This window comes from Idiotropiscis lumnitzeri, chromosome 5 (genome assembly GCF_059441095.1).
Source record: "Idiotropiscis lumnitzeri isolate Australia: NSW breed Sydney's pygmy pipehorse chromosome 5, RoL_Ilum_1.0, whole genome shotgun sequence".
NCBI lineage: Eukaryota > Metazoa > Chordata > Actinopteri > Syngnathiformes > Syngnathidae > Idiotropiscis > Idiotropiscis lumnitzeri.
The window spans coordinates 28,736,050-28,763,836 of NC_142395.1; the positions used below are offsets into that span (position 1 = coordinate 28,736,050).

General features: G+C 41.4%; 2 protein-coding genes across 3 annotated transcripts; both read left to right on the forward strand.

Annotated features, from left to right (window-relative positions):
* The first annotated feature begins 229 nt into the window (after positions 1–229).
* On the forward strand, positions 230–6,109 carry cops2 (COP9 signalosome subunit 2). Its single transcript, XM_088296308.1, has 13 exons — positions 230–494; positions 933–1,046; positions 1,134–1,211; positions 1,289–1,414; positions 1,842–1,931; positions 2,025–2,102; positions 2,950–3,124; positions 3,225–3,403; positions 3,535–3,587; positions 3,952–4,049; positions 4,156–4,238; positions 4,714–4,772; positions 5,667–6,109. The coding sequence occupies exons 1-13, from the start codon at positions 441–443 to the stop codon at positions 5,809–5,811; spliced, it is 1,332 nt and encodes a 443-aa protein (XP_088152434.1). The 5' UTR covers positions 230–440; the 3' UTR covers positions 5,812–6,109.
* A 1,324-nt stretch (positions 6,110–7,433) lies between these two features.
* Positions 7,434–27,567, forward strand: secisbp2l (SECIS binding protein 2-like). Of its 2 annotated transcripts, none has more exons than XM_088296254.1 (18): positions 7,434–7,744; positions 11,191–11,378; positions 12,934–13,261; positions 14,211–14,349; positions 15,279–15,502; positions 15,693–15,717; positions 15,929–15,996; positions 16,651–16,758; positions 16,837–16,956; positions 18,618–18,785; positions 18,866–19,007; positions 19,110–19,279; positions 20,315–20,447; positions 20,543–20,705; positions 21,265–21,485; positions 22,022–22,176; positions 22,799–23,018; positions 23,208–27,567. In XM_088296254.1, exons 1-18 carry the CDS (start codon positions 7,724–7,726, stop codon positions 23,840–23,842), a joined length of 3,228 nt encoding a protein of 1,075 aa, XP_088152380.1. In that variant the 5' UTR covers positions 7,434–7,723; the 3' UTR covers positions 23,843–27,567. The 2 variants fall into 2 exon arrangements, with proteins under 2 accessions (XP_088152380.1, XP_088152381.1); XM_088296255.1 differs by lacking the exon at positions 7,434–7,744 and adding an exon at positions 7,868–8,223.
* Positions 27,568–27,787: the final 220 nt, after the last annotated feature.

Here is a 27,787-nt window from a genome sequence, read left to right on the forward strand (position 1 = left end):
AAAATGTAAAGTTGTAAACTACTACCACGTGTCTTCTTTTCAGAGTTTAGGATGTTCTCTCGAGACAGAACTACAATTGTGTGTTCCCTGGTGTAGTTCATCGATTTAATAAATGCAACAGTAAGGAAGCGCGGAGTGAGGGGGGGTGGACTGGGCTATGTCGTTCGAACGTATTTGTTAAAGTCTTTGAAAGTACTGCTAAAACAGCCTCCTGGTGTTTGTATTTCTTTCCTGTGGTGGTGAGGCAAGGGCGCCACTTGCCAACTCTTCACCACATGGAGAGCATGATGGTGAGGCGATCCAATAGCGCCATCTAGCGACAGGAGTGGAGCCGCGGCGGCTCTTTGCCACCCTGACACACCATCTCCTCCCCATCGCCGCAAAACACAGCACAGGCCGGCCAACTATTCGTTTGAACAAGGACTACAAGGACTATCACAATGTCTGACATGGAGGACGATTTCATGTGTGACGATGAAGAGGACTACGACCTGGTATTTCCACCTCAAATGATCAAACTCCTGCCTTTCATCTTTGGCAGAAGTGGAAAGCAGCGATATTACGTGCTAGCTAGCGTTAGCCTCGTAGTTAGCCTGTGGGGCTAATATAGTTTACAAGCTGCCATACTCAGACTCGGCACTGTAAAGCTGACTAACAAAAATAAACAACAATGTAGTCGGGACAGTTTTGTGAAACTTGCATGCATTCCCTTAATCCTTTGACTAAATCGTTGCATTACAGCCGGCTAAGTTAGCAAATAGGTGGGCTAACTTTAGCCGACGATCGGAGTAGCAGAATTTGAATACCACAGGAAGAGATGTTATGTTTTGCTTCCCTGAACTTATGTTACGCTAACGCTCTGCTAGCAACTCTAACTATTGGGGGTTTGTAATAGTACACGTGTGTAATAGTGCACGTGTGCTAACATCCAGGAATACTCAGAAGACAGCAATTCAGAGCCAAATGTTGACCTGGAGAACCAGTACTACAACTCCAAAGCATTGAAGGAGGATGACCCCAAAGCAGCTCTCAGCAGTTTCCAGAAGGTGGAGTGGTCCTCAATGCAATGTTGTCTGATAGTTTCACAAACATCATTTTGTTCATACGAAATAGTGTCATCTTTTCATCATCAGGTTTTGGAATTGGAAGGCGAGAAAGGCGAATGGGGGTTCAAGGCGCTGAAACAGATGATTAAAATCAACTTTAAACTGGTAAATAACGTCACACCGACCCCAGCTGACATCACCATGCCCGCTCTGAATAATTGTTTTGATATGTCTTACCGCAGACTAATTTCCCAGAGATGATGAACAGATACAAACAGTTGCTGACATACATAAGAAGTGCAGTCACCAGAAACTACTCCGAAAAGTCCATCAACTCCATTCTGGACTACATCTCAACCTCTAAACAGGTGCAATTAAATGATTATAGAAACAAGTTTATAAGAAGAGGTTTTAAGTTTGTTGCTAAAATTAAACAAAGAGCATTACTTGTTTTGTCTGTGTAACAGGCACTGCCTTACGAAAGTCGGTAGCTTAATGGTATCAAAAAATGCACAACAGCAAAAACGGGCTCACAAATCACATCTATATGGCAGCTTCTTCATACTTTAAGCGACAGATATTTGAACACCAATGGTGATGCAACAACATGTAGACAGATCATATAACACCCATTACAATCTGTTTGTTGTATTTTCTGAGGCTGCAACAGATTCATAACGTTTTCATTCTTTTCAATGGCTAAAGATGTTTTGAATCACAATTTAAAATTACAAGGTAACATTGTAAATGTGTCTCTTTGTGTTATGTTGTAAAGTGTGTTTCCTGTGTTGCCAGATGGATTTACTACAAGAGTTCTACGAAACTACTCTAGAAGCTTTAAAAGACGCAAAAAACGACAGACTTTGGTTTAAAACAAACACAAAGGTAACTAAAGTTTTTTTTCTGCATCTAAAAATTATCACACTTCACATTAGTACTAAAAGAAGTGAACTTGATCGTGTTGTTTTGTCACTATAGCTGGGGAAGTTGTACCTTGAGCGGGAAGAGTATGGAAAGCTGCAGAAGATCCTGAGGCAATTGCACCAGTCTTGCCAGGTAACCAGACTCTCACCACTTGAGAGCTATTTGTGTCATGGTTGCGTGCCTTAGTAATTGAATAAAAATTCCTTCTCTGACTGTGAATTGCACAAGCTTTCCAAAGCATTTTTTTTTTCAACATGCTGATAATAAATAAATCTAATCCATGTCAACAACAATCTGGAGTAATGTAAATTTCCTCAAATCGCCCCTCTGTTCTCTGGACCGCTTATAAGTGATGGGAAAATGGACTTTCAAATTTGCATCATGAACCAGCTTCTGTATTTCTGAGTCCTGTAAATGGCACTGTTGGTTTAAATAAAGGGTTTCAAAAAATGGAAATTCATTGTTCTTTCAGCCCAATGTTGAACAGAGAGTGCCATCTAGAGGAGTCCAAAAATACTACAACTGGTTCATGAAGCAGATTTGAAGCTTCATTTACCCATCACTACCACTTATCCCTCCTCAGATACGATACAGCTGAGCAACACAGCATTTAAAAGCTGCACTTAAGTTATGATTTCATTCACATTTATTGCACATAAAAGTTCAATAAAACCTGAGCCACAGTATGAAAAGAAAGTTCTAAAAAGATAACATGAAAATGTTTTGTACTGAAAAATTAAATACAATTGAATTGTACTCACATGCTCAGTTTGAACATTTTACATAATTTATTTGCTTCAAACTAATTTTGAGAGTGAATGTATTGACGATTGTAGTTGGTGGTGAGGGGAGTGCAGGGAAAGGAATTCAGAATCTTATAGAAGCTGCACCGATGACCAGATAGCAACACGTGTTGCTTTGTCCTCTCATTTATTATTTGTTGAGTGTCCTCTCTTCTTGTTTTTCTTGCTCACCACAGACAGACGATGGAGAGGACGACCTGAAGAAAGGCACGCAGTTGTTGGAGATCTACGCTCTGGAAATTCAGATGTACACAGCACAAAAAAACAACAAGAAATTGAAAGCCCTGTACGAGCAATCGCTCCACATTAAATCTGCCATTCCTCATCCACTTATAATGGGCGTTATCCGAGGTAAGCGGTTGTGCATTCCGCCACTTTTGCATCGCGTGTTTACCAAGCGTCTTTCGATGAATGACACTTTCATTCTGTGTGCTTGTTTGGTCCCGAACAGAATGCGGCGGCAAAATGCATCTGAGAGAAGGGGAATTTGAGAAAGCTCACACAGACTTCTTTGAGGCCTTTAAAAACTATGACGAGTCTGGAAGCCCGAGAAGGACGACGTGCCTGAAGTATTTAGTGCTCGCCAACATGCTAATGAAGTCGGGAATCAATCCTTTTGACTCGCAAGAGGTGTGACGTTTCACTTACACATCTGAACTCATCACTGATATTTCCAAATGTTGATTTTTTTTTTTTGTCTTCAAAGCAGAATTGTACATAATGATAAAATGTTAATGCTTTTTTTTATTTACTCCCCATAGGCCAAACCATACAAAAACGATCCAGAGATATTAGCAATGACAAATTTAGTAAGGTAAGAAAGTTTTGTTATTGGAATCGGTCCTTGTTATTCATCTCTTAAATACACGTTTGTGATGGGAGAATGAAGCTTCAAATTTGCTTCATGAAGCAGCTCCTGTATTTTTGAGTCCTCTAGATGGCACTGTTGGTTTAAATAAAGGGTTTAAAAAAAGTCAGTGTGCTTTCAGCCCAATGTTGAACAGAGAGTGCCATCTAGAGGAGGCCAAAAATACTACAACTTGTTCATGAAGCGGATTTGAAGCTTCATTTACCCCTCACCACTGTATGTGTTTTGCATCAAAACTGACATCTACCGAGATGTATTAAACACCAAGTGTAAAGTTTTAATCGCATTATTTGTTTTTTTTTTCCTCCAGCGCCTACCAGAACAATGACATCACGGAATTTGAGAAAATCTTGAAAACAAATCACAGTAACATAATGGATGATCCCTTTATTAGAGAGCACATAGAGGGTGAGTGGTGACCGTGACTGTTGGTGGTGCACACTGTCTTGAATGCAGTCATGTCATATATACAAAAGTATATATTTTATTATTATTTCTATTTTTTTTTTTGCAGAGTTGCTGCGCAATATTAGAACTCAAGTACTTATCAAACTCATTAAACCATATACAAGAATACACATCCCTTTCATTTCTAAGGTAAGATTATTTGATCACAACTTGTTTTTTTACTCAACCCTCTGTATGTATTTTTGTTTCTATGTCAAAACATATTCTCCTATGCAATAATAGAAAAAGTAGTGCAGTGGTCTCCAACTCATTCACTACCAGCCGAGTAAAAAAATAAATAAATTTGACGTCTTTCGCCGTCAATGGCAGTAAATGAGTTCAAATGTTATCTTTGTTTTCAATAGCAATGCTTTCAAACGCAATTTTAAAGCAATAGTAGGACCGGTTGCCAATTAATCTTCCCGCGTTTGTGCTGCAGCTTTCTCCTGTGTGTGTTGCTCCGGGCGGGGAGGGGTGGGGTTGAGTCTTTCTGTTACTTCCGCTTTCGGTTAGTTAGTACACGTTTAACCGTATTGATAATACGTTCGAACATACTTTGCAAATATGTTCGAATTGGTTTGCCAGTCAAAAATGCTTACTCACAACTCTTTGCTTTGTGTTTCAGGAGCTGAATATCGATGTTTGTGATGTGGAGAGTCTGCTTGTGCAGTGTATTTTGGATAAGTATGTCATCTTTGTGTCCTTGCTACACCATATCAATTTGTAATTGCCTCGTCAGGGCTGGGCAATAATTTAATATCAATATATATTGCGATGGACACCTGATCAATATCAATAGAAATTGTGCTGAATGTAGTTTTGATTAAAAAAATAAAATAAGGAAGCCGACCCCGGCATTCTGCATGTTGAGACTGATATGAAATACGTACTTTGTGATTCACCCAGCTCTACAAAGCACACTGTCTCGAAATAAGTTTAGTCAATCTCTAAATTGACCAGTTAATTTGTCTATTTTATAGTTATGATGACTTCTTAATTAAAGTTTAAATAGATTTTAAAATAAAATTACCTAAATCCAGCCTTTTTTCTGCCCGTCCTTATCAAAAGTAAAAAATATATATATTTAGAGAGAGAATTTGTTGTTGCTAAAGTGAAATTGTCCCATCCAATGTATAAACTTCCCATCTCCTTTTTCCTGCAGAGGGCAGGAGTAGCTTGAAATAAGCAAAGACCGCCGCACCTTTGCCTCGGAAAAACTTCATGTGCTGCCGTAATCTAAATTAGACTGTTTAGCTAAAAAAAAAAATATATTTTTAGTTCTCATTGGAGGTTCTTGTCAAAATTAAACTGTTCATAATTTCCTCTACCTTGACCAAGACCCAGTTCCACCTGAGAAAAAACGCTTCTCACGCATGATGATGTCACCAGCATGCAAGCTTGTTACTTTCCCTTTCAAGATAAGGCTTTTTGTCTTGTTTCGTATATAAAAATGATTTATCTTGTCTCGTCTCTTTTTTAGTCATAAAAAATGGAATTTCAACAGGGGCTCATATAGACTTTTCATGTCTAACGTATGTCAAACAGAAAGGGTCATCATGGTCTTTTTGTTGTTCCCAGCACAATCCACGGGCGAATCGACCAAGTCAACCAGCTACTGGAACTCGACTACCAGAAAAGGGGAGGGGCTCGCTACACAGCTTTAGACAAATGGACTAATCAGCTGAACTCTCTCAACCAGGCCATTGTGAGCAAGCTCACATGATGCCACCGAAAAATCAAGAGACAAGGAAAATGGCATGTTTGAATACATCCATCAAGTATGCTACCGTGCTTCGGAGATGAGCGAGACGCCACACGCTTTGGAAAGAAGAAGCCCCGGGAATGTGTTGTTTTTGTCCTGACAAGAGGAAATCACTGACACTGTTGTTTTTCATGTACCAGATTGGCAGATCCTTCCATGTGCAGATATATATTGGTTGTACAAATGTGTATGAGAAGACATACACAGTATTTTAATGTATACTGTTGCCTCTTGGTAATAAACTCCTGTCAGCACTTAATAGATTGTACTTGGAATGAAGTATTTTCATCTTGACAAGTGACACCTAGCCATGGTAAGCTTTACATCCACTTTAAGGTCCGTGCACTCGTGATGGGAAAATGAAGCTTCAAATTTGCTTCATGAACCAGCTGTTGTATTTCTGAGTCCTCTAGATGGCATTGTTGTTTAAATAAAAGGTTTTTTTAAAAAAATGGCAATTCATTGTGCTTTCAGCCCGATGTTGAGCAGAAAGTGCCATCGACAGGAGTCCAAAAATACTACAAATGGTTCATGAAGCACATTTGAAGCTTCATTTAACCACCACTAACCGTGCACTAGTATTCTCTTTGTCCTTCCTAGTAGGTTTCAGCCCTTGTGACCATGTGACCGTATCCTGAAATAAGATGCTGAACTGATGCTGCGTCATCAGTAGTTGAATGAGAAGTCAGTGTGAAGCGCTTTGAGTACCGTGTTGGTGGAAAAGTGCATTTAAGATGGATATCTAGGACATCAAATAAATGTCATAAAGGTTCAAGTTGATGTATTAGTATTCTCCTTGTTCTCACTAGTAGGACAATTCAACATCAGAAAAATGGTCATCACTGGTCGATCATTTGTTTGCAGCGCAGTAGTTTTCAGTCTTAATTCAGCGCCCAAGTAGGATATTGCATAAATGAAATGCTCAAATGGCTTGCTATAAAGCTGATTAAGAATTATTTGATATTGACTTGTGTTAGTTGTGAGTTTTGTAGTACATGGACCTTAAACTGGATGAAGACTATGGGCGTGCCTTAATAAATATTGATCAATAACGCTGACAGTGGCAGCCTTTCGAGTATCTCAACGTGTTTACTTTTTAATTGTGGTTTTAGTTTAATGTAAGTTTTATCGGTATATATCCCTCTTTTCTGTCCTACGGATATTGTGGATTTGCGTTACGGGAGAATTTTCGAATTTTCACAGTGGACAAGCCTACGAGAAACATCTGAAGTTTATTTGGGTTAATTAGTCAAAGGCTCTTTAAAATGTGACAGATGTGTGTTGACTCCCCTTTAACGCGAGTTTGTGCTTGATTAAATCCGGACTCTAATTTCACTTTTTTTCCCCCAGGTCGTACGCTCTATGGGGTATATTAATGGAGGGGGAAAATCTGAAAATGGCTTATCTTTGTCCCATTTTTTATATCACAAAACCTGGCATTTCAGCGGAGATGTGCGAGCTTTTTTCTAATAAACGATGCACGAACTTCTAACGTTCGCTTACCTCGCTTGTCTGACGTCACGTTTTAAAGCGACTGTGCCTCAATTACGCGTTAGCCGCGGAGCACATTCCAGCCAATGGGAGCGTGGCTGGGGCCCAACTACTTCCGCTCAGGTGACTCGGGTTTCCACTGGAGAGTCGACTGGGCTGCAGTCGCAGTTAGCCAGTGGCCGACGCTCGGAGCTAACGCACTTCGAGCGGACGCTTCTCAGCCTCAAAGCACGTTTGTACATCCAGTCAGGTCCGAGTGCACAACTTGTTGAACCTTAGGGGATTGTTATTGTTGTTATTTACCATGAAGAAGATAAAAAGGCCCACATCCTGACATCCACTGTGGGGTCAATGAGGGACAGTCGCCTCGTCGGTGACTGACATGGATGCAAGTGACATTAAGGTAATTCACTTCATTTAATGACTCATTACAATTTTGCAATTTGCTCAATCGGTGTGCATAGTTAGACACATGTGCAGCACACGTTGTTTTGAGATGGGCAGCTAAGCGGTACTTGACTAGCATCAGTCAGCGTCCGTAGTGCTAACGGCAACGGCTTTTGTCACATAACGGATATTATCCATTGATTTTGTTTCGTTTTGTCATCGTTGTTGTTGTTTTATCCGTGTCACAAGTTTGCTGTGTTTTTTCTTGCTCGTGCGCTTTTTGTGTTCTATATTGTTTTAAGCATTGCCTTGTGCGATGAGAAGCTATGTTGATGCTACCTTGGCTTGTCGCGACATGAGCCAAAACATCTCAGCTGTCACTGAACGACGGTTGGAAGCGGCAACAGCTGAGCGACAATATACTTGTTCAGTCTCGAATGCCGCCGAAGAGACTCCCATGAGGCCATTCCTGGGAATTCGTGAGAGTGCTTTTAGGTGAGGCGCTGAGGTTTAATCTGTGGTGTGAAGAAGAATGTCTGGTTCTTCAGCATTAATGACATTCCACTGCCTGTGTGCATACGCGTGTACGTGCGCGCGTGCGACGAGTGTAGAGACATTTTTTTTAAATTTTTTTTTTTATTGAACATTTTAAATAGACAGTACAACAGTATCACAAGTTCAGTTCAGGTATTAAACTAACATATACATTTTTCATCCTTAAATAGAATTCACAGCGAGGGATAATGACTGTAGAAAAAAAATTTATATTATAAAATAAAATAAAAATACACAGTAAAACAGGAACAATGTCTCTGGATATATGTAATTAAGGCTTTTAGAGGAAAAAGGCATTCAAAAATGTCAATATCTTGTTGCTTTTCTTGTTGTTAATTTAATCGAGTTAAATATGGATTTCAACTCTATCAGGAAAGGCACAAATCTGGGAGAGGATTTTGAGAATTTCTGTTTGTGGATAAAAAAATTTGCATAAAGAATGATGAAATTAATTAAGTATGCAAAATTGTTATCGTTTGGGTTACTATAATAGCAAACAATATCCTTCATATTAAGAACACAGGGGGTTTCAGATGGTTTAAAGAAATGAAGCATTAAATCAGCCCAAAATTGCTTTGTGATCATACAGTCAAAGAATAAATGAGATATTGTTTCAGTTTCATTCCCACAGAAAGAGCAAATATTGCTAATATCAATAAATTTGGAGATTATGGAATTAACTGGATATATATTATGTGAGATATTAAAATGTATCACCTTGGCTTTATTAGTAATACAGTATTTATAAGGTAAAAGCCATGCTTTTTTCCAATTTACGTCCACAATCTGAGAATTCCAAAAAGATTTCCCTCTGGGCACAATTTTGTTATTTTTTAATAGAATTCGTCGTATATGCTGATTATTACATTTTATCTCTATTAATTCAATTCCGTCTAGTGTTAAAATAGAATCTGTAGGAGCAGCTTTACTATATTTTAAGTGGTTTGCCTCTCAACCAAAGCGCCTCCATCGCCTTGATGCGTGTCATCCTCTCAACCAAAGCGTCTCCATCGCCTTGATGCTTTCGTGAAGCTTTTTTTTACAAAAAAGCATTCCTCAATCGTCAATTGCTTGGAAGATTTCATTGCTAATGCTACTGCTGCTAGTGCTGCCTATGCTGCTGCTAACCGCGCCGCTCTCCACACTTATACCGTGTACCCCAGGATCCCGCCCCCCAATTGTACCTCTGGCGCAGATTCAAGGCGGATCTTTTGCACCTCTGCCCCCCTGCTGGGTGATTTTTACATGATTCACAATGCGGACAAGGCTGATTCTCAGTCAGAGGTTGCATCAGACCCTTATGTACACTATGACGTAAAAAAAGACAGGAAACGTACTTATACGTCTTTGGTAGAGGGTGCCATTGCTTTAAAAGACGTCTTTGTACGTCTAAGGGAGTAAATGAGTTGATAACTAAAAAAAAGGAAGTAAGAATTTGATTGTAGTGTTGTTTGTGCACTTGACACAACATCTGGAATGGCTTTCAGTAGTCGCTCCAGTCCACCCATCACAAGTCCGCACTGACACTTGACATCAACAGGCTTGTGTACAGTAACATTTACTCATAATTATGATAAACATTTACACTTGATGAGCACAATTCTGTTTAATTCTCACGAAACAAAAGCCTCAGTTGATCCCCGTCTATATGTGTTGGCTCTTCCACCCCGAAAGAATGCACATCTGCCTGTGACCTCAATGCAACTCACAATTGCGGCTATTCTCCTTCACACGCTCACTAACTGATCCACAATCGCAGTCCGTTCATGAATGCGTCCTCTTGGAGCCATCCAAAAGCAACGTTACTATTCTCACCTGGGAGTTCTAAATTCAAGTTTCACTACATGTGCATGTGTGGCCTCCACGTTGTTCCCTGCTGTGTAATTAGCTTATCTTGCGTTGTTGTCTCTGTTATCTTCTTAAACGTAATCCTGTCACTGCCTGCTATAGGAGCCATTTTCCTTTCAAGGGTTATTTTAAAACCTACTGAATGTATGAAAATATATTACGCCATTGGATTCTTATTTATTTTCTATTATGAGCATTTCTGGGTTTAATTATTATTATTATTATTTTCTTTTGTGTACCGCTGCAGACTTTTGTACCGCGACAAAACGATCACTTGCAGCCATATCCTACGTCTTGAGTCAACATTGCTGTTTAGTTTCAGTGAATTGGCCATCTAGGCATAATCTGCTACATTTCCATTTTGACAAGATGACGTTTGTGGATGTGTGGAGGGGGAAATAAAGCACCCACCGCCAATGGTAGTGGGACACAATCGCTGTCTGTGTTGCATGCACAGACTTCACTGTAAGTTGCATCCAAAGCTCTGTTTGAGAGAAATTGGGAAGCCTCTTTGTTCGCTGAACTCGCTCACCCCTCCTTTTAATTGGCCAACTTCGACAGCGCAAAGATGACAACATGAGCATGCTTTTAAAGTATTTTATTAAAGAAATGACTCAACCTTAGTGACAGATATGGACACAAATAAGTTGATTAAATCAGAGAACATTTCTTGGAAATGTCAACAGCAGTAGTTTCTTGAATGCTTAATCGACGTAATCACGAAATCCTGACCCAAAAATGGACAAAATGACCCAAAAAAGTGTTTGTTTTAAATCGGGCCGGACCGATTAAGCAGTCAGACGATTTAATCGGCCGTTATTCGCAATTTTAAAATGGGCAAAAACATGACAATTTTGATTACTACTAATGTGACCTAAAATCTGTTCTAACCAAATGGGAATTTTTTTTTTCAAGGGTCAAAGTGAATATAATTATGATGATTTGTATGCAAGTGTGCACAGCCTCTTGAAATTGGAGTAACCAGTTATATTCAAAATCATTTCATTTGGTTCTTCTGTTCACCCTCCTAACAGTAACCACGCTTTACGTTTTTTACAGGATGTAAAACTTTCAGCCGAAGTGGAACCGTTCATCCCACAGAGGAAAGGTTTCGAAGGGTCGCTGGTCAGCATGAGTCTGTCTGGAGAGCCAGCAGGAGGAGGGGGCAGCGGAGGGGTGGAATCTACTCCTATACCGAGCTACCTCATCACCTGCTACCCTTTTGTTCAGGAGAACCAACCCAACAGGTACTGGCAGTGTCGCAGGCCGGAAATGAAGACGCTGCTCATTGAGATGCGCCGCCGCTTTCGAATCATTTCTCTCACGCTTAGACGAGTTTAAATTGCCCGTGGAGCAGACGACACCTTTTGAATGGAAGAATCTTCTCATGTGAAGTAGTTTCGCTCGGTTTCCTGAACCCTGAATGCAGTCATGACAAAGTTGTTTTGCAGAACTCTGAGGGAAACCAAAACTCGAGTTATGAAAACAAGTTTGACACCAGTACTTCAATTCAACAATGTATTTTTAGTGTGTAGTGGTTAATTTGAAGATTGCGTAATATTGAAATAGACACCATCGTCCTCGAGTGAGTGGACATGGCACCACGACCAGTTTCCAGTGGCTCCTTTATTTTTTGTCCTCACGAGTGGTCTTCTATATCCTGCACACATCCGCGACGTTGTTTCCTTCCGCACTATTTGAATGCAAGGAAATGACTGCTATAGCGGGTTGGATGTGAAAATGTCCGCCTTTCTGGAGCATGAGGGCACCATCTTAACAAGCCGTCATGCACTTCAGTGTCGGGCCGCCAAGATTAGTCGACGAGTTCGAACCGGTGCGTGTTTGATGTACACGGACACAATGTCCGTTTTGCTTTGATAACAAATTGTAAGGAGGCATTAGTCAGCGGACTCACCAAAACAGTGTGCGTATGCCGTGTTTAAAATCGAAGCAGAAAGATCTCTCGTGAACGGATTGATGCGTTCGCGAACTGGGAAATTCTGATGCTCAAAGTAACATCTGCCACGCGTCCTCATTGGCACACATAATTAAGTTTGTTGCAATATGCTATGTTATATATAGTACTAACAAAAAATAATTTAAAAAATATGTTACTCCTAATAAAGATTTTTTTTTTTTTTTTTTTTTTTTTTTTTTTTTTTTTTTTTTTTTTTTTACTGTTTGTGATTAGACGACTACTAAAATAATGGTTTGTGGCAACCCGACTTGTTTGTGGTGCGACAGATACAACCATCTCTCCTCCCGAGGCCTTTCCCCTTTTATCAACATGTTATATTTGTTGAATTGAGAAAAGTTTCTTTTGTTGTTGAGTTGGAAAAGTTTGTTTAATATGTGCATTTCATGTTTATAATCAGATCGGCGATTAATCAGTTTCATCAATTAATGCAATTGGATTTGTCCTGTCCTTTTTTTTTTTTAATTGGATTCCATAGTTGCTGCGTCCACATTGATTTGAAGTCTTCACCAAATTCATACTTTGCCTGTTACAATTGCTGACTATGCCAGAAATCATGATGTTATTTTCATTTACTTTTTCTTATAACGACAAGAAGAAAAAATGGAATCAAATGAGATTTTGTAATTTTGTGGAAAGTTTTCTGGGCAGTGTTCCATCAATAATAGTGTATTAATCCGGGTATACTGGTTGCTAAATGTTGTCGAAATAGGTTTATGTTAGTGACGTTGGTAATAACCGACCGAACCTTTGGACATGTCAACAAGTTGGTGACTTTTCTTGGGTCTCTTAACAGCGCTTCAGGAGAATTCTCTTGTTGTTCACAGGCAGCAGCATCCAATGTACAATGGAGGGGAACTGCGCTGGCATCAGCCGAACCTTGGCCCCGGTGGGCCCTACCTGGCCTACCCAATCATGTCTTCCCCTCAGCCACCTGTGTCCAACGACTATGCCTACTACCAGATTATGCCTGCCCCGTGCCCGCCCATGATGGGCTTCTACCAGCCATTCCATGGCAACTATGCTGGGCCCGTGCAGCCTGGGGTTGTTAATGCCGTCTCAATGGAGGTTGGCGAAAGGCCGCTGCCTCTCGGGCCGGCATACGGGATAACGAATCACAGAGGGAGAGGCTTGGTGCGACCTAATATGCCAAAGGTAAAAAGGGTCAACTCTTCGCTCGTCACTGACACACAAAGACAAAACTGTTGGTACATCTCTGTTAAGGAGAGATAAAAATAACTAATGATATAAGAAAAATAATAGTAACAGTAGTAGTAAGTAGCGATGGGAAAATGAAGCTTCAAATTTGCTTCATGAACCAGCTGTTGTATTTTCGAGTCCTCTAGATGGCACTGTTGGTTTAAATAAAGGGTTTAAAAAATGGCAAGTCAGCCCAATGTTGAACAGAGAGCGCCATCTACAGGAGTCCAAAAATACTACAACTGCTTCATGAAGCAGATTTGATGCTTCACTCACCCATCACTAATAGAAAGTATATTTTGTGAAAATTAAGACGTTGTTGACAAAATATAGAAAAATGAATTACAAATTAAATAAAATTTAAAAAGATAATGAAACAGGTTTGGACGAAAAAATGATAGTATCTCTACAATCGATTGAAAATAAAATTTCTCAATAATTGTTTACTATATTTTTTTTTTAATCAATGGCTACTTTTCCGTCTGTAATTTTCTTCTAACCCGTTTTCATAAAAATACTAACAATATATAATATATTTAGTAATATTTATGAATTGAGTGTTGGATTCACTAAGAAGTGACATTTTCTTTTTTTTTTGTAACGCATGGTAAAATATTTTTATTGGTCAACAAAAAAAACACTCAAAAACCTACAAACCTTCAGAAGTAGTATCCAGAATACGTTTAGAGACACACAATGGCATCTCTGCTTAAAATTTGCTGTTGAATGGTGTAATTTCACCAATTGAGATTTTGTCTCAGGAGACTGGAAAGAAATTTAAAGACAAACACATTGAAGTTAAAGGCTACAAGACCATCTGCAAGCATTTGTATTGTTTGTATCCTCATGTCGAAGATGATGATGTTACAACAAAGTGTCTTCCCCTCACCGCAATGTAAAACAGCAACATTTGGGCATTTGTCCGCCACCGAGGGGTCGCCGCCCCCCAAACAGGACTTTGGCTGTGCAGAAGGAAGTGTGCAACATGGGTCATGATGGCAGGACAAAGAAAGTTCTCCTGGTGGATGCAGCCCAGCAGACAGGTAAACATCTTCTTCCTGCAGATGTAAGAACCTGTAAGATCATCAAACCTTTCTACTTGTATTCGACATGTTCACGAAAGATGTTCTTTGACTGAAAGCATTTTACTTTCATTTTAGTGAGGAAGTTGCGCTGACTGCCAATACCCGCAGCATCTGGTTGTACAGGTTGATGATGCAATTGCTCGGGCTTCAAAACAACAAAAGAATGTAGAGATTCCAGTTGGGTTATTTACATTTGTGCAAGGAATGACGTCACCTGTAATGATCTGTTTTTCGGAAAGTAGACGACTGTCGTATGTCTACGAAAATGTCAGTAACAGTTTTGTGCAGAGGAATGTTCCCAATGCGTTACCCACCACTTGAATTTTGTGGCATGTACATTTTTTTCTGTGCAAATCTATTTGATTAAGTGACGGTGAAATAAATATTGAAACAAAATAAAAAGAAGAAAAAGTTTTCTGACCAGAAGCAGAGAATGCTCCTTAAAATGAAAGACCTTCTTCTCTGATTTTCTGTTGGCCTCGCAAAATCAGTCCAAATCCAGAAAAACGCTGGGATTGAGTGGTTTCCTCTAGTGAAATGAGTTAAAGAATCTCTTCAATTTTTATGACGTCTGAGTGATTCTGACGCACACCCCCAAAGGTACTTTATATTGTTACCGAACTAGTTAAACATATTCATTGCTAAAGTAGACCGGGAATCTGTTAAACACAACAGAGCTGTGAACAATAACAGGTTTGTTCATTAGCAGGCCTCGCCTCGCCTCGCCTCACCTAATGGACAAGAAGTCAGGCTTTACATGGTTTTGACTCTGGACTGTACTTTTAATGTTTGTCCAGCTCTTTCTTTTTGATGGCTAATGAAGTGTGCTATGATAGCATATGTATGACAATCCTGTATGAATATATATGTGTCTGATACCTCATCAGACTTCCCAGGCGAGGTCTCCGGTCGGTGTTCAGGGGAGCCTGCCAGTCCACTTCTGTGGAAGAACCGAGCAAAGCGGCAACAGACATCCAATGCGGCTGAAAGCTACAGCGATCAGGGGACCAGTGAAGCAGACATAGACAGCGACAGCGGATATTGTAGCCCCAAACATAAACAAGCAGCGGGCGCGACGCATCGAACAGCAGAGATGTCCACGTCAGCCACAGTATGGCAACAAGTTTTTATTTTTGTTTTTTTTTTAGCTTATTGTTCTGTTTTTTAGCAATATTTTGTTAATTAATCAATTGTATAATATTCAAAATGCAAGTGTAGTAATAATTAAAGCATACATTATCAACTATCAAATGAGACTATTCTATAGTAATTGCAATATTTTATTTTTTTTTGTCTTTTAGGGCGTTGAGACTGGTGTAATGACAAGTAAGTTGAAATGCTGCTCCATTTCTGCGTCACCAATCGAGATCACCAAGATAATCATGCCATATGATAACTTTCTGGTTGGGTAAAATTGGATTGACATGAAAGGGTAAAAGTGAAGACCATTAGACTTGATTTAATGGCCTCAATTATGGACGCACAAATCTGCGATAGTTTACAAGTTACCAGCATTTTGGTTCTTTGTGTCTACTAGCGGGTACATGGGTACATTTCCACCGAGCCGACCGGAGGAAGATTCCTGAACAGAGTAACTTCTCACAGGTATGGCAAAGACCACTGGAGTTGCTTGCTTGCTTGCATTGATTAGATCGCAGATTAGGTACATTTGGATTATTGTGTGTGTGTGCGTGCGTATCTCGTCAGTCTCGTCCACGTTAATATTCAAATGGCACATTTGAACAACATTCTGTTCGGAAGCGCATAACGTTATTCAAAAGTGCCGGTCAGTGATCATCGAGCCAGATGATCTGTGAGTGGAGCGTGCTCAGCCAACCGACAAGCGTGATTCGCTCACGCAAGAAACATCGGAAAATAAAATGTGAAAGTGTTTGTTAAAAATTGACTTCAAACTTGAACGAGAACCCTGCGTTGCATTTTAAAGGTCCTTGTTGATGTTATTGTGCAAAGCAAAAGTGAAGCCATGATTACTTCCGACGACAGTTTTTCTTTTTCGTGGGTTTAAAAGTGAATGAATCCACCAGAATTGCACCCTTAGCTCAAATGCACCGTGGGATTCTAATTAAGGTCAGACAATTTTAGGAGAGAAATGTGAAACTTTAACGTAGTTGTCAGCCAACATTCCGTCATAATCATCAGCTGCCGAGCTTGCAGATCACGTTCTTCTGACAGCCTGCAGGTCTGTATTCTTCATTTTGCGTTTTTAAAGTTAAATTTGTTTTTTTGTTTTTTTTTAAGGATTTTCACAGTGCCTCTTCTGGGCGTGGTCTTCCAAACCAATCTGAACAAAGACTGCAGCCAGTGCTGGTCACTCGTGACGAGACTCCAGAGCCCCTTTACTTTGAAGTGGGAAAACCAAGATCTTGTTAACATACCACTTCACTTTTCATTTCATACTCAAAGATGTATTTTACACATTACAAGGATGAAGATGAGAGAGATGAGTGTCCCGACTTGCCTACTGGAGGCGGAGTCCAGCGCTGCGCCAAAGCGGAAGCAACTCCAGCACACACGCAAATGCAGCCAACACTCCATAGAAATCTGGTAAGTGAACAAGTGAAGTGAATACCTGTGGACTGTGATCAGAGTCTTTGGTATTGATCATGAAAATTGTAAACTTGAAACTGTTACTTTCTAAACACAACTGTTTTTCATCCTTTGTGGTGTTTACGGTTCTATTTCATCCCTACTGATCGCCAAAGATGTCGCTTAAAAGCACTGAATGTTCACTTCATATTAGGGCTGGGCGATATGACCTCAAATCCATATCGCGAGAAATTTAGCAATTTTACCTCGATAACGATAAATTCCCCCCGTGGACTAAAATCTAAATAAATGCAGGAAATGCATATTGACTGTTTTTTTTTTTATTGACCAGATGGTACACATTACTTTCAATAAAAAATAAAAGTACAAAAATCATTTGTATAAACATTCCAAATAGCTTGCTTTGCATGATTTGAACAATGTCACAAAGAAAAAGGAAGGGTACCTCTTGCAAAATCTTTTCCTGCAAATAGATTGCGCCAAGATGCTCTCATGATGTAAATAATGCCAAATAAAAAAATGCTAAATAAAATGAAAGAAAATGTCAATGCAAGCCAAATAAACAAGTGTGCATCATCGGGGAAAATGTACCGTCTCGAGTACTTTGGTGCGCAGTCGCCACTTGTCGTCTATGTAATGCACATTCAGGCTCAAACAGGGATCCATGTTGCGACTCGACCACAAGTCGCCTCCGTTAATGGGCTGTTGTCACTTGTTAAACCTTGCTTCTCACTTTGAACTTTCAGCAAAGCATAGTTGTGTTGTGGGTGGTGAAAAGCTTCTGGATTTGAATCGCCAGCTACCACAGCGACGTCTGTTTTCTTTCTCGATCAGGCGGGTGGAGTCACGTGACTTGAGGCGCTGTAGCGGTCTTAAAGGGGCATGAACATTGCCGCAGACAGAAAAGGCTTTTCTTTTTTTTATACATCGATTTTACCGACATGGGCAAAAAGATTTCGGTCATAGTAATACATTTTGGTAACGGTAAATTTTCGGTTTATCACCCAGCCCTCCTTCATATATGTGCAGTTCTATTTCATCCCTTCTGACTGCCAGGAGGCGGTGCTTAAAGCCTTGGCTGCTGCTTAAAGCACCGCCTCCTGGCGGTCATTCGAGATTCATGGAACCGTAGTTCCAGACGTAACTAGCATTTGAGGACGCATTCCTAAATTGTTGTCGTTTGAGGATGCGTTCCTTAATCATTTTGTTTGTGACCCCTGGATGACCCTGGACGGGTATAAGTTCCAGCGTCACCAGAGGTTCCTGTCCTGAAGATTGTTCTCGCGTGAACACAAGGATTTCCATGTGACAGGACGCTCTGGTGGTCATAGAACCGTCGTTACGGTCGTAACTCCCGTTTTAACAAATGGTGCATCTGTTTAGTTCTTAGTCTCAAGATGTTGTTGCACATCAATTACTGATTGTCTGGCCCCACTCTTGATTCTGGACATACAGCTCCACGAGTTCATACTCCAATAGAAGAGTGACTAAAATTGATGAGTTGCATTGGTGCCTTTGAAACTTATTTTTTTTTTTGGACGGAAAAAAAAAATCCTACAAGTGATGCAGATTTTTCCACTTGGTGAAAGCATGGCTTTGTACTGATCCTTTTGCGGAGCTCCAAACAACAGTTGATGCTCCTTTCTTGTCTATCACAGCTCGAAAATCTAGCCGACAACTCCCCAATCAACATCGTGCAGACGCCAGTCCCTATTACCATGTCGGTTCCTAAGAGGGCCAAAAGCCAGAGGAAGAAGGCCCTGGCAGCTGCTGTGGCGACTGCTCAGGAGTATTCAGAGATTAGTATGGAGCAGCAGAAATTACAGGTACCAACTTGATGTTCATCTGGGGCCGGCCGTCTTCGTCGAGTGACCGTTTGCTGTCTTTGACGTTTGCCTCTTGACAGGAGGCTCTCACCAAGGCAGAAGGCAAGAAGAGCAAAACTCCCGTCACGCTGGACCTGGGAGACATGCTGGCAGATTTGGCCAAACAGCAGCTGGCATTGAAGGCCAAGCAAATCACCAATACCAAGCCACTATCTGTCGCAGGTATCCCGATCACCTCGATGTTTGCCATTCAATCAGCACCGCTTACTATTGAGACCTTTTTTTTTTTTCTACGACGACTCACTTTGTTTCATTTCCCTGTAGTTGGAACAACTACGCCATTCCACAGTACAGGCAGTTTGGCAGCTATGTTGAAGGGTCTTCCTCAGCCACACTTTGCCCCCCCGAACACTCTGGATTCCACTGCTCCTCGTATAAAACAAGGAAAGGAACGCGAGATCCCCAAAGTCAAGCGATCAACAGCTCTCAAGAAGGTTAATTCTTGTTGATAATAATTCAGGAGCACAATGGACCTGATTTAAAAAAAAAAATAAAAAAATTAGTCCCCTCCAAAATTACTGAAAAGGCGAGGTCAATTCCCTTTTTTTAAATTTATTATTATTTTTTGGGGGGCGGGGGTTGCCCTTCTATTACTTTTCAACGGGACTGTATATGCTGTGTATCGTAACCTATATTCAATTTATTTGTTGTGTATTAAAACCAGGTGTGTTGCAGGAGCATTTTTTTTTTTTTTGTGACGTACTAAAGTTTTTTTTGCACAGTGGGTGTTCGGTATGACCTCATACTTTGAAGTACACGGCTGCCGCCAGTTCTGTGTCTGTACTATTTTAATCAATCAATCAACAGCCCAAAAAAAAAAAATTTTTATTTATTCATTATTTTTTTTAACATATTAGTCATTAAACATTTTTGTCGGGTGGTGTTGATGTGAGTGTGCAATGAATAGAATACAACTTGGGAAAAAGATGGCATTGGTCTCCTCATTTTGATTGCAAAGAATCTACCCGACACCAACAATATACTTGAATACACCACAAAAGGGGGAAAGAAGTGCTCAAGTTTGCTCGAAAGTTTTGCACTAGCTTTTTCAACTTTTTTCTCATATCCACCATTACGTTTTGCAGCCCTTTTGACGGCAAATGTAATTGATCAAGAGAGTCATCAGCACAATTTAGCACCCGCTTTGGGGATCTTGGTGAAGATCGCAATCTTCGTAAATGACATGCAATCGGTTAGAGTGAACACGTAATTTTAGGATCTCGGTAAATCAGGCCCAAAGTGCACCAAAGTATTGGATTACCTCGTTACATTTATGTCAACCAAAAGCGGGAAACTGACCGGGAGCTTCGTTTGCAATTTGTTGCAGACAAGAATCCGTCATATCTAAGCATGCCTTTTATGGATCTTACGCAAGGTCTTAGTGATGTAAGCAATTTCAGATGGCAGCCTTCAGTGTTTTGTATAGACATTGTTCTTAATGTTTCTTTCTGCTGTTTTTTTTTTTTTAGATTATTCTTATGGAGAGAGAAGGCAAAAAAGTTAAAACAAGCATGACGCAAAAGTCGCCTGGCCAAGACGACCATGGGGAGGATTGTTTACATTTTACTGAATATCTCTCACAAGAGCCAGCCTCTCAAGAAGGTGGGGGAAATGAATTATATGGAGTATATTCCCATATAGTTAAAAAACAAAAACAAATCTGAGTTAACCGTTCCTTTCTTGTGTTTGTATGACAGAAAATGGCCTGAGTGTGCCCAGTGACACGTCGCTCTCCCCAGCCAGTCAAAACTCTCCGTACAGCATCACTCCTGTGTCTCAAGGTTCTCCTTCAAGCTCCGGCATCGGGAGTCCCATGGCTTCAAATGCAATCACAATAATCCACAGTCGACGTTTCAGAGAGTAAGCGACTCACTCGAGCGATTCCTGTCAGAAATCTGGCGAATCGCCGTCCCACCCAACAATAGCCTTGACTGGGAGAAGCGTTTAGAAGTTAGCGGGTATTTTTTTTTGTTTGTTTTTTTGGGTAAGGGTGGACCTTTGCACAATCTGGAATTGTGGAGGATGGCACAGATGTCTGATCCATTGTGCCTCCTCAGCAAAAATGTGTGCAAGTCGCCACAAACGTGTCTTTGTGTCTTCCGCTGTAGGCCTATTGTCTTTGCCCGCCCTTCTCGAACACGTTTTGCATTTATAGCCTCCAAACGGCTCTTGTGGCTAAGCCCCGCCCCTTCCTCTGCTGTGACCACCAGCTCAATACACCATCACCACAATAAATTTGAAGTCCCAGGTTAAGTGTTTTATTCTACATTATTCAAAACCGCCAATGATCATCCCCAACGTCAAAGAAAAGGCAATAAAACTTTACAGCTTGTAGTTGTGCAAGTTTTGGTATCATTACTTACTCTACAATCGTGTTCCCTCAACCTTGAAACTGGTGTTATGTTGTTGCCCTCCACAGGTACTGCAACCAAGTGCTGAGAAAGGAGATTGACGAGAGCGTGACGCTGCTGCTGCAGGAGCTGGTCCGTTTCCAAGATTATTTCTACCAGAAGGACCCCAATAAGGCCAAGTCCAACCGGCTCCTCGTCATGGGCCTCCGAGAGGTCACCAAGCACATGAAGCTGCGTAAGATCAAGTGCGTCATCATCTCTCCCAACTGTGAAAAGATCCAAGCCAAAGGTGAGAAATTTGTTGATTTGATTAATTTTATTTTTTGTATTTTCTTCGGGGGTTTTTTTGGGGGGGGAACTTTGGGGAACCAATTATGCTTTTAAGGTGGGAACTGAGCTGTGTCCTTCCAGTATTAGAATCCACATTCAGCATGTTGCATTGCTATACTGCCACCAATGTAACCTACAACTGCAAACATTCATGTACATTGTCAGTCAAAACTATTATTAGTCAATCAGTTTGTTTGATTTTGGTACTTCAAGCTAGTGACGGGTAAATGAAGCTTCAAATCTGCTTCTTGAAGCAGTTGTAGTATTTTTGGTCTCCTCTAGATGGCACTCTCTGTTCAACACTGGGCTGAAAACACAATTGATGCCATCTAGAGGACTTAAAAATCTAGCAGCTGGTTCATGAATCAAATTTGAAGCTTCATTTTCCCATCACTACTTCAAGCCATCAACTCTGTCCCAAAGTGTCTAAAAGTTTCTTTTTAATGTTTATTTTTCCGAATTGTCCCCATTTCTGTGACTTGTGTGCTGTTGCAGGTGGTTTGGATGAAGTCCTGTACAATGTCATCGCCATGGCCAGAGAGCAGGGCATCCCGTTTGTGTTTGCTTTGGGCAGAAAAGCGCTTGGACGCTGCGTCAACAAACTAGTGGCCGTTAGTGTGGTTGGCATCTTCAACTATTCTGGAGCTGAGGTAAGACGGCACTCAAAATCAAACCGAAGATGGACACCTTTCCCTCTTTTGCCAGTCCGACCCGCATCCGCCACCTGGGCACCCTTGCATCATCGTCCTGACGTCCTTATTCATAAAATAACAGTCCTTGTCCTTTTAATGCGCTTCTGTCATTGCATTTCACCAGTCCCTCATTTATTGCACGTCATCCCTTTGCTCAAATTAAATAAATTTTTAAGATGCTTATTTTGGCTCGCAATTGCTTGACAAAGGCGCCGCGCATATCGATCCCGTGTGCTTGCCGACTTTATCTCTCGTTCGCCCTTTCTCACTGTCTCACTTTCTTGCTCGACAACAGTACACACAACAGTATTCAAGATTACAATATTTCATTCTGCTCTGAGGGCAAATATTTGAATTCTTTACCCGCCGTACTTGACCCGGTTAATGACGATTGCTGGGACAAACGAAAACCCTCTTCCGTCCTTGCTTTTTAAAAACCTCTCCGGCTCCATCCACAAAATGGCCATGGGCCCATCCCCGTTCCGTCCCTTCAATGGAATGCCCGTCTCTTGTCAAATGCACTGCCTTGTGAGGTAGGTTTCCTTCAAATGGAATACATCTTTTCATCTGCCTCTTTCAGCGTCTCTTTGACCGCCTCGTGTCACTGACCGAAGAGGCCAGAAAAGCCTACAAGGAAATGGTCTCCTCTCTGGAGCAGGAGCAGGCAGAGGAAGCCTTGAAACACGTCAAGAAAGTTCCGCATCACATGGGACATTCCCGCAACCACTCTGCAGCTTCCGCTACCTCCTTTTGCTCTGTCATCTCGGAGCCCATCTCGGAGGTTAATGAGAAGGAGTATGGTGAGATCCCGCTTGTCCTCTTCGTATATTATGACGTCGTTTTGAGCTTGTCGTGGTAGAAAAGTGTTATTGCAGTGATTTTGAAAAAAAAATGCAGGTGTATCTCATATTTTACAACTCAGTGTAATGGTTTTTATATGCGCGTTAGTCCGAAGAAAACACTCATCAAGCTTTTCCCACTGACCGCAGAGACCAACTGGAGGAGTATGGTTGAAACGTCAGACATGCCGGAGCCAGTGGAGGCCGAAACAATTGGCCCTTCCCCTCCCGTTGCCACCCACAGAGACAATGAGACCCCGGCAGCCCCCACAAGCGCCCTCCCACAGAGGGCGGCACCCCCGACGCAGGCTCACGGCGAGCGGGATGAGGTCCGCGCCGACGACCGCCTGGAGCTGGCCTCCCAGCAGAGTACCGAGACGGGCTCGCTGGACGGCAGCTGCAGGGGCCCGCTCACCTCCTCCATCACCTCCACCACCTCCACCCTGGTGCCCGGCATGTTGGAGGAGGCCGAGGAGGAGGACGAGGAAGAGGAGGACTACACGCCAGAACCCATTTCTGTGGAGGTGCCCACCCTCAACAGCCGCATCGAGTCTTGGGTGTCCAAGACCCTGGAGAACATGCAGCTGGGAAAGAGCCAGGACAGTACCGAAGAGGAGGAGGACGAAGAAGAGGAGGAGGAGGAGGAGGATGAAGAAGAGGAGGAGGAGGAGGAAGAGGAGGAGAGAGCACAGAGCGAGGATGAGGAAGACGTCGTTTCAGACGACATCGCAGATGGCAACGTGGAGCGCCGACAGCAGGCCAAGGCCAAGGAGGTCACGGCCTGACGTCGTGTCGCCGCCTCCTCGTCTTTCTCTTTCTCTCTTGCATATTCTCAACCCATAAAACCAGCAGCTGTTCTCCTTGCATCATTGGCCCCACATCAGGCCTAATCTCGCACCTGGGGCCTGATTTACTCAAGATTTGCGTGTGCAGAAACTGGCCCAGGGAAGCTGATCGACAAGCTTATAATCTTTCTTTCCACTTTCGGCAAACCACAAACAAACATTCGGGTGGCATATTTTTCAGCAATGCGTTTACACCAAGTATCATCATCCTGAGTATCAGAAATCAAACGTAGCATAGAAGACTGAAAAGTGTTCATCAAAACCGAGGCAGTGGTTTCTTGAAAAGTATTCTAGCTTCCGGGCTAAAACTTTGTATCTCCAAAATAATTCTCCCAAAAAAAACCTGATATTACAGTAAACCCGCGGTTAATGGGGACCGAGACCACCCGCGAAAACTGAAAATCCGCGAAGTAGCGGCGCACCTTCAAAAAAAATAAATAAATAAAATAAAATACTTATATATACTTAGCACCTATATATATATATATATACACATTCACATACACATACACATACACATACACGGGTAGAGAGAGTGAAATTCATGTTATAACAAGAAAAAAATTATTATTAAAACTTTTTTTTTTTTTTCCCCCCAGCCATTATTTTTGTATTTATTCAATTACCTCTTTTTGTACTTAATTACTTTGACTTTTACCTGCTGGTACGCCGTCCGGTGTGCCCTGTGAAATGAAAGGTGGCATTTTTCATTTATTTATTCATTCATAACTGACAGCCTCGCGCTCCCCTCATGCCCGGGCGGAAGGTGTTCCTCTTCGGCTTAACTACCACGCACGCCGGCCCGCCTCCTCCGGAGCTCTCGCACGGTCTCGAACGAAACGAAATGTCGCCGCGCGAGTGCCCGGGCGGAAGTTGTTCCTCTTCGGCTTAACTGCCACGCACGCCGGCCGGAGCTCTGGTACGGTCCGAACCACGCGAAACTCGCCCCCGATAGTGCCGGGGGGAACGTGCTCTTCTCCGTCCACTCTCTTCGTCGCCCACGCTCTTCTTCGGCGCACGCCGGCCGTCTAACCGCTCCAGCGCCCCGTCGTGCCGCTCGGTAAAACTACAATGCCCCCGAATATTTTTTTAGACCCGCGAAGCACTGAACCCGCGAAAGGTGAACCGCGAAGTAGCGGGGTTTCACTGTACTCTCACCCTCACACCACATTCTTCAAGTTTCCGTCACAAACAGGTGTGCAACAACATCACAAAAATCCTTTGAAACCGGAATATGGTCATGTAAAACGCCTGCAAAAACACATATCGTCATATTCCACAATGAATGAAATGAAAATAATAAGTACTGAATATTAATATTGTTAATATTTTACAGCGAAACAGAGGTCAAAATCTTTTTTTTTAAGACTCCTGTTATGTTCTGTGAGGAATTAAGAAAATCTGAGGGAAAAAAAAAAACTAATGATGATTCAACATGAGAGCAGGTCACACTGACCCCTGAACATTGTTTATAAATTATCACAATGGGAAGTTAAGGGTGAAAGAAAATCTGTTACAAAAATAAAAATGTAAACATTTTCATCTTAATATTGAAGGCTATTTTAAAATAACTTTAATGGACAACACATGAAGTTGGAAACGTAAGAAGTGATCAGTTGTGACTCGCACGCTTCTTCTGACTGTCCCTCGTCATCCTGACGCCTTCACCGACAGCAAAACAGTTCGAGGTGGTTGTTAGCCTCTTTTGTTTTGTCTTGGGCGAGAAGATTCTTGAAAGTGAAAAGAACAAAACATCAAAGGGTCCCATTTTTTGCGCAGTTCGCTGAAGTTCATTGTCCGTTCTCACAATACTTGCCAAGCAACCAAGTGCTCGTTTTTGGGGTTTTTTGGACACTAGCTTGGCGGTATAGTAATAATATTCCACGTATGAACCCGAACACTGCGCCCAAATAGGAAAATGACCTAAACAAATGTTTGAATACAAACCGTCCTAAAAGAGGAAATGAAAATGTTTTTGAAAGTTAAATGCAACTTAACAAATGGACTATGCAGGATGAACAACAACGATTTGAACATTTATTGTTTTCCCCCTCCATGTACCACTAGAGGGCGTCCACATACCACTACACTTTGAGAATCACTAAGGGCTGATCTGGAAGTCCCAAGAAAGAGTCATGCCATAATGACAAAAGTCAACTTTTCCCTAAAATGACTCAGATGCACGGAAATGCAACATAAAAATTATTGGTTTCTGCCTAGGCACTTTTAAAGAGTGCCCTTCCGAGCTTCAGGCATCATTAGAGTGAGAGCTGCACCCCTTTCCAAATCCATCGCTTCAAAAATTATCTTGCCCTTTCTGGGGGGGAAAACCCTCCACCAGTGTGACACTTTTTGTCGTCAGTGCACGCAATCCATTATTTGGCGTTTTAGTAAATCAGGCTCCTTATCTCAGGTACCCGTCAGTGCAGACCACTTGCATGCCACGCAGAGGGTTGAAGACCAAGCAGCCGCAGGTTTACGGAAACAAAAAAAAAAAGAGACACACACACTCTGTTGTTGTTCTAACTGTAACCTGCAACACTTGAATTTGGAAGAAACTTTGCATTTTTCCTCCTCCCAAGTTGACAGTCTCTTTCTCCATTTCTAGGAGCACAAGTTTTAAGCTTTCGAGATGATGCGCGTGTTTGGCTCCCGTCTTAATCTAGCGCAGACCATTGACATCTCTGTGGCTGTGAGTTTTCGTTTACAAGCACGTAGCTTACATTTACTTTGCTGTGTTCATGAGCTTTACCTTTTTTGTACATAATGTGTTCGTGTGATCGCTTCCCCCATGACCTCGTTGCTCGGTGTGGTGGGAAGGAAGGCAGGAAGAAATGAATATGCTTTCTTTCTCAAATTTATCCCTTTCAGTCTGTAAGAAGTGTTTGAATAAGTGGTTTCCCCCCGTTTTGCATTCAGATAACGTAAGAGGATTTAACTTCTAAGAAGCAAAACAGTAGAGTGTGTACATTACTGGGTTGTCATATTGATCTTGCTGTGTTGCTGTCAGTGTTTCCATAGCAACTGTCGCCGTTAATGCTTTAGGCCTTCCCGCTGAAGTTTTGTCGGGGCTGGGTGATGTTTTAAATACACTGCTGTTATCTCATTTGTCATCCATTCCAAACTAGGGTTTTCTGTTCAAAAAGCAGTTACACCTGTGTTTAAATTGTCGAAATGCAACTATCGAGAAAGCAAAAGACTCGCGGCTGACGTCACTCATGCTACTCATGCGAATTGCTTTCAAGACGAGGGTACTAAAAGGTGCTGAGTAAGGAAAGAAAAACTTCCCCAAGCCATGTTACCTTGTCATAAGTCAAATTCAAATATCTATGTCCGACCTTTGGAATCTTAAAAGTATTTGTACATTAATAAAAGGTTCTCTTTGTGGGCCTTTTTTCGCCACACCCATCCAAGTGTTCATTGAAACAAGCGTGTATTTTCTTGCACTATGTACATATAGTACTAAAAAGGTCTTGTGATTTAAAATGAGCAAAAAAACAAAAAGACGGTTCAATGAAGTACTTTTTCAGTGTGTTCTATGTCTTTATATGAATATTTATGACTGTCTTTCTTGACTACATCACTAGCAACATTGTAAGAGGCCGTTTCTCTAAACCCCTAAACTCTACAGACTGATGATTAACATTAAAATGTTGTTAAAGTCATTCATATGGATGTTTTTTGTTCATTTCTACCCAATGCCTTTTCCACAGGATCTGCTAGTGACAAAATATTGCCGCAAATATGTCTACGTTGCTCAGTAATTTAACATCCTGCATTTAGAATATGCGATGTGAATCACGCCCGCCAGTCGTGTCAATTCATTAAACATAAAAACGCAAAATCAAAGTAATGGGAGTAATTTGATGATTGAAAATGTTAGAA

What these genes read in the sequence shown, in the direction of transcription:
- cops2 (XM_088296308.1), top strand. Translation starts at nt 441, where the DNA reads ATGTCTGACATGGAGGACGATTTCATGTGTGACGATGAAGAGGACTAC. An exon ending in TTAAAATCAACTTTAAACTG is followed by an intron (nt 1,212 to 1,288) that starts GTAAATAACGTC and finishes GTCTTACCGCAG; the next exon opens with ACTAATTTCCCAGAGATGAT. An exon ending in AATTGCACCAGTCTTGCCAG is followed by an intron (nt 2,103 to 2,949) that starts GTAACCAGACTC and finishes TGCTCACCACAG; the next exon opens with ACAGACGATGGAGAGGACGA.
- secisbp2l (XM_088296254.1), top strand. Translation starts at nt 7,724, where the DNA reads ATGGATGCAAGTGACATTAAG. An exon ending in TGCGACCTAATATGCCAAAG is followed by an intron (nt 13,262 to 14,210) that starts GTAAAAAGGGTC and finishes AATGTAAAACAG; the next exon opens with CAACATTTGGGCATTTGTCC. An exon ending in CAACACTCCATAGAAATCTG is followed by an intron (nt 16,957 to 18,617) that starts GTAAGTGAACAA and finishes TGTCTATCACAG; the next exon opens with CTCGAAAATCTAGCCGACAA.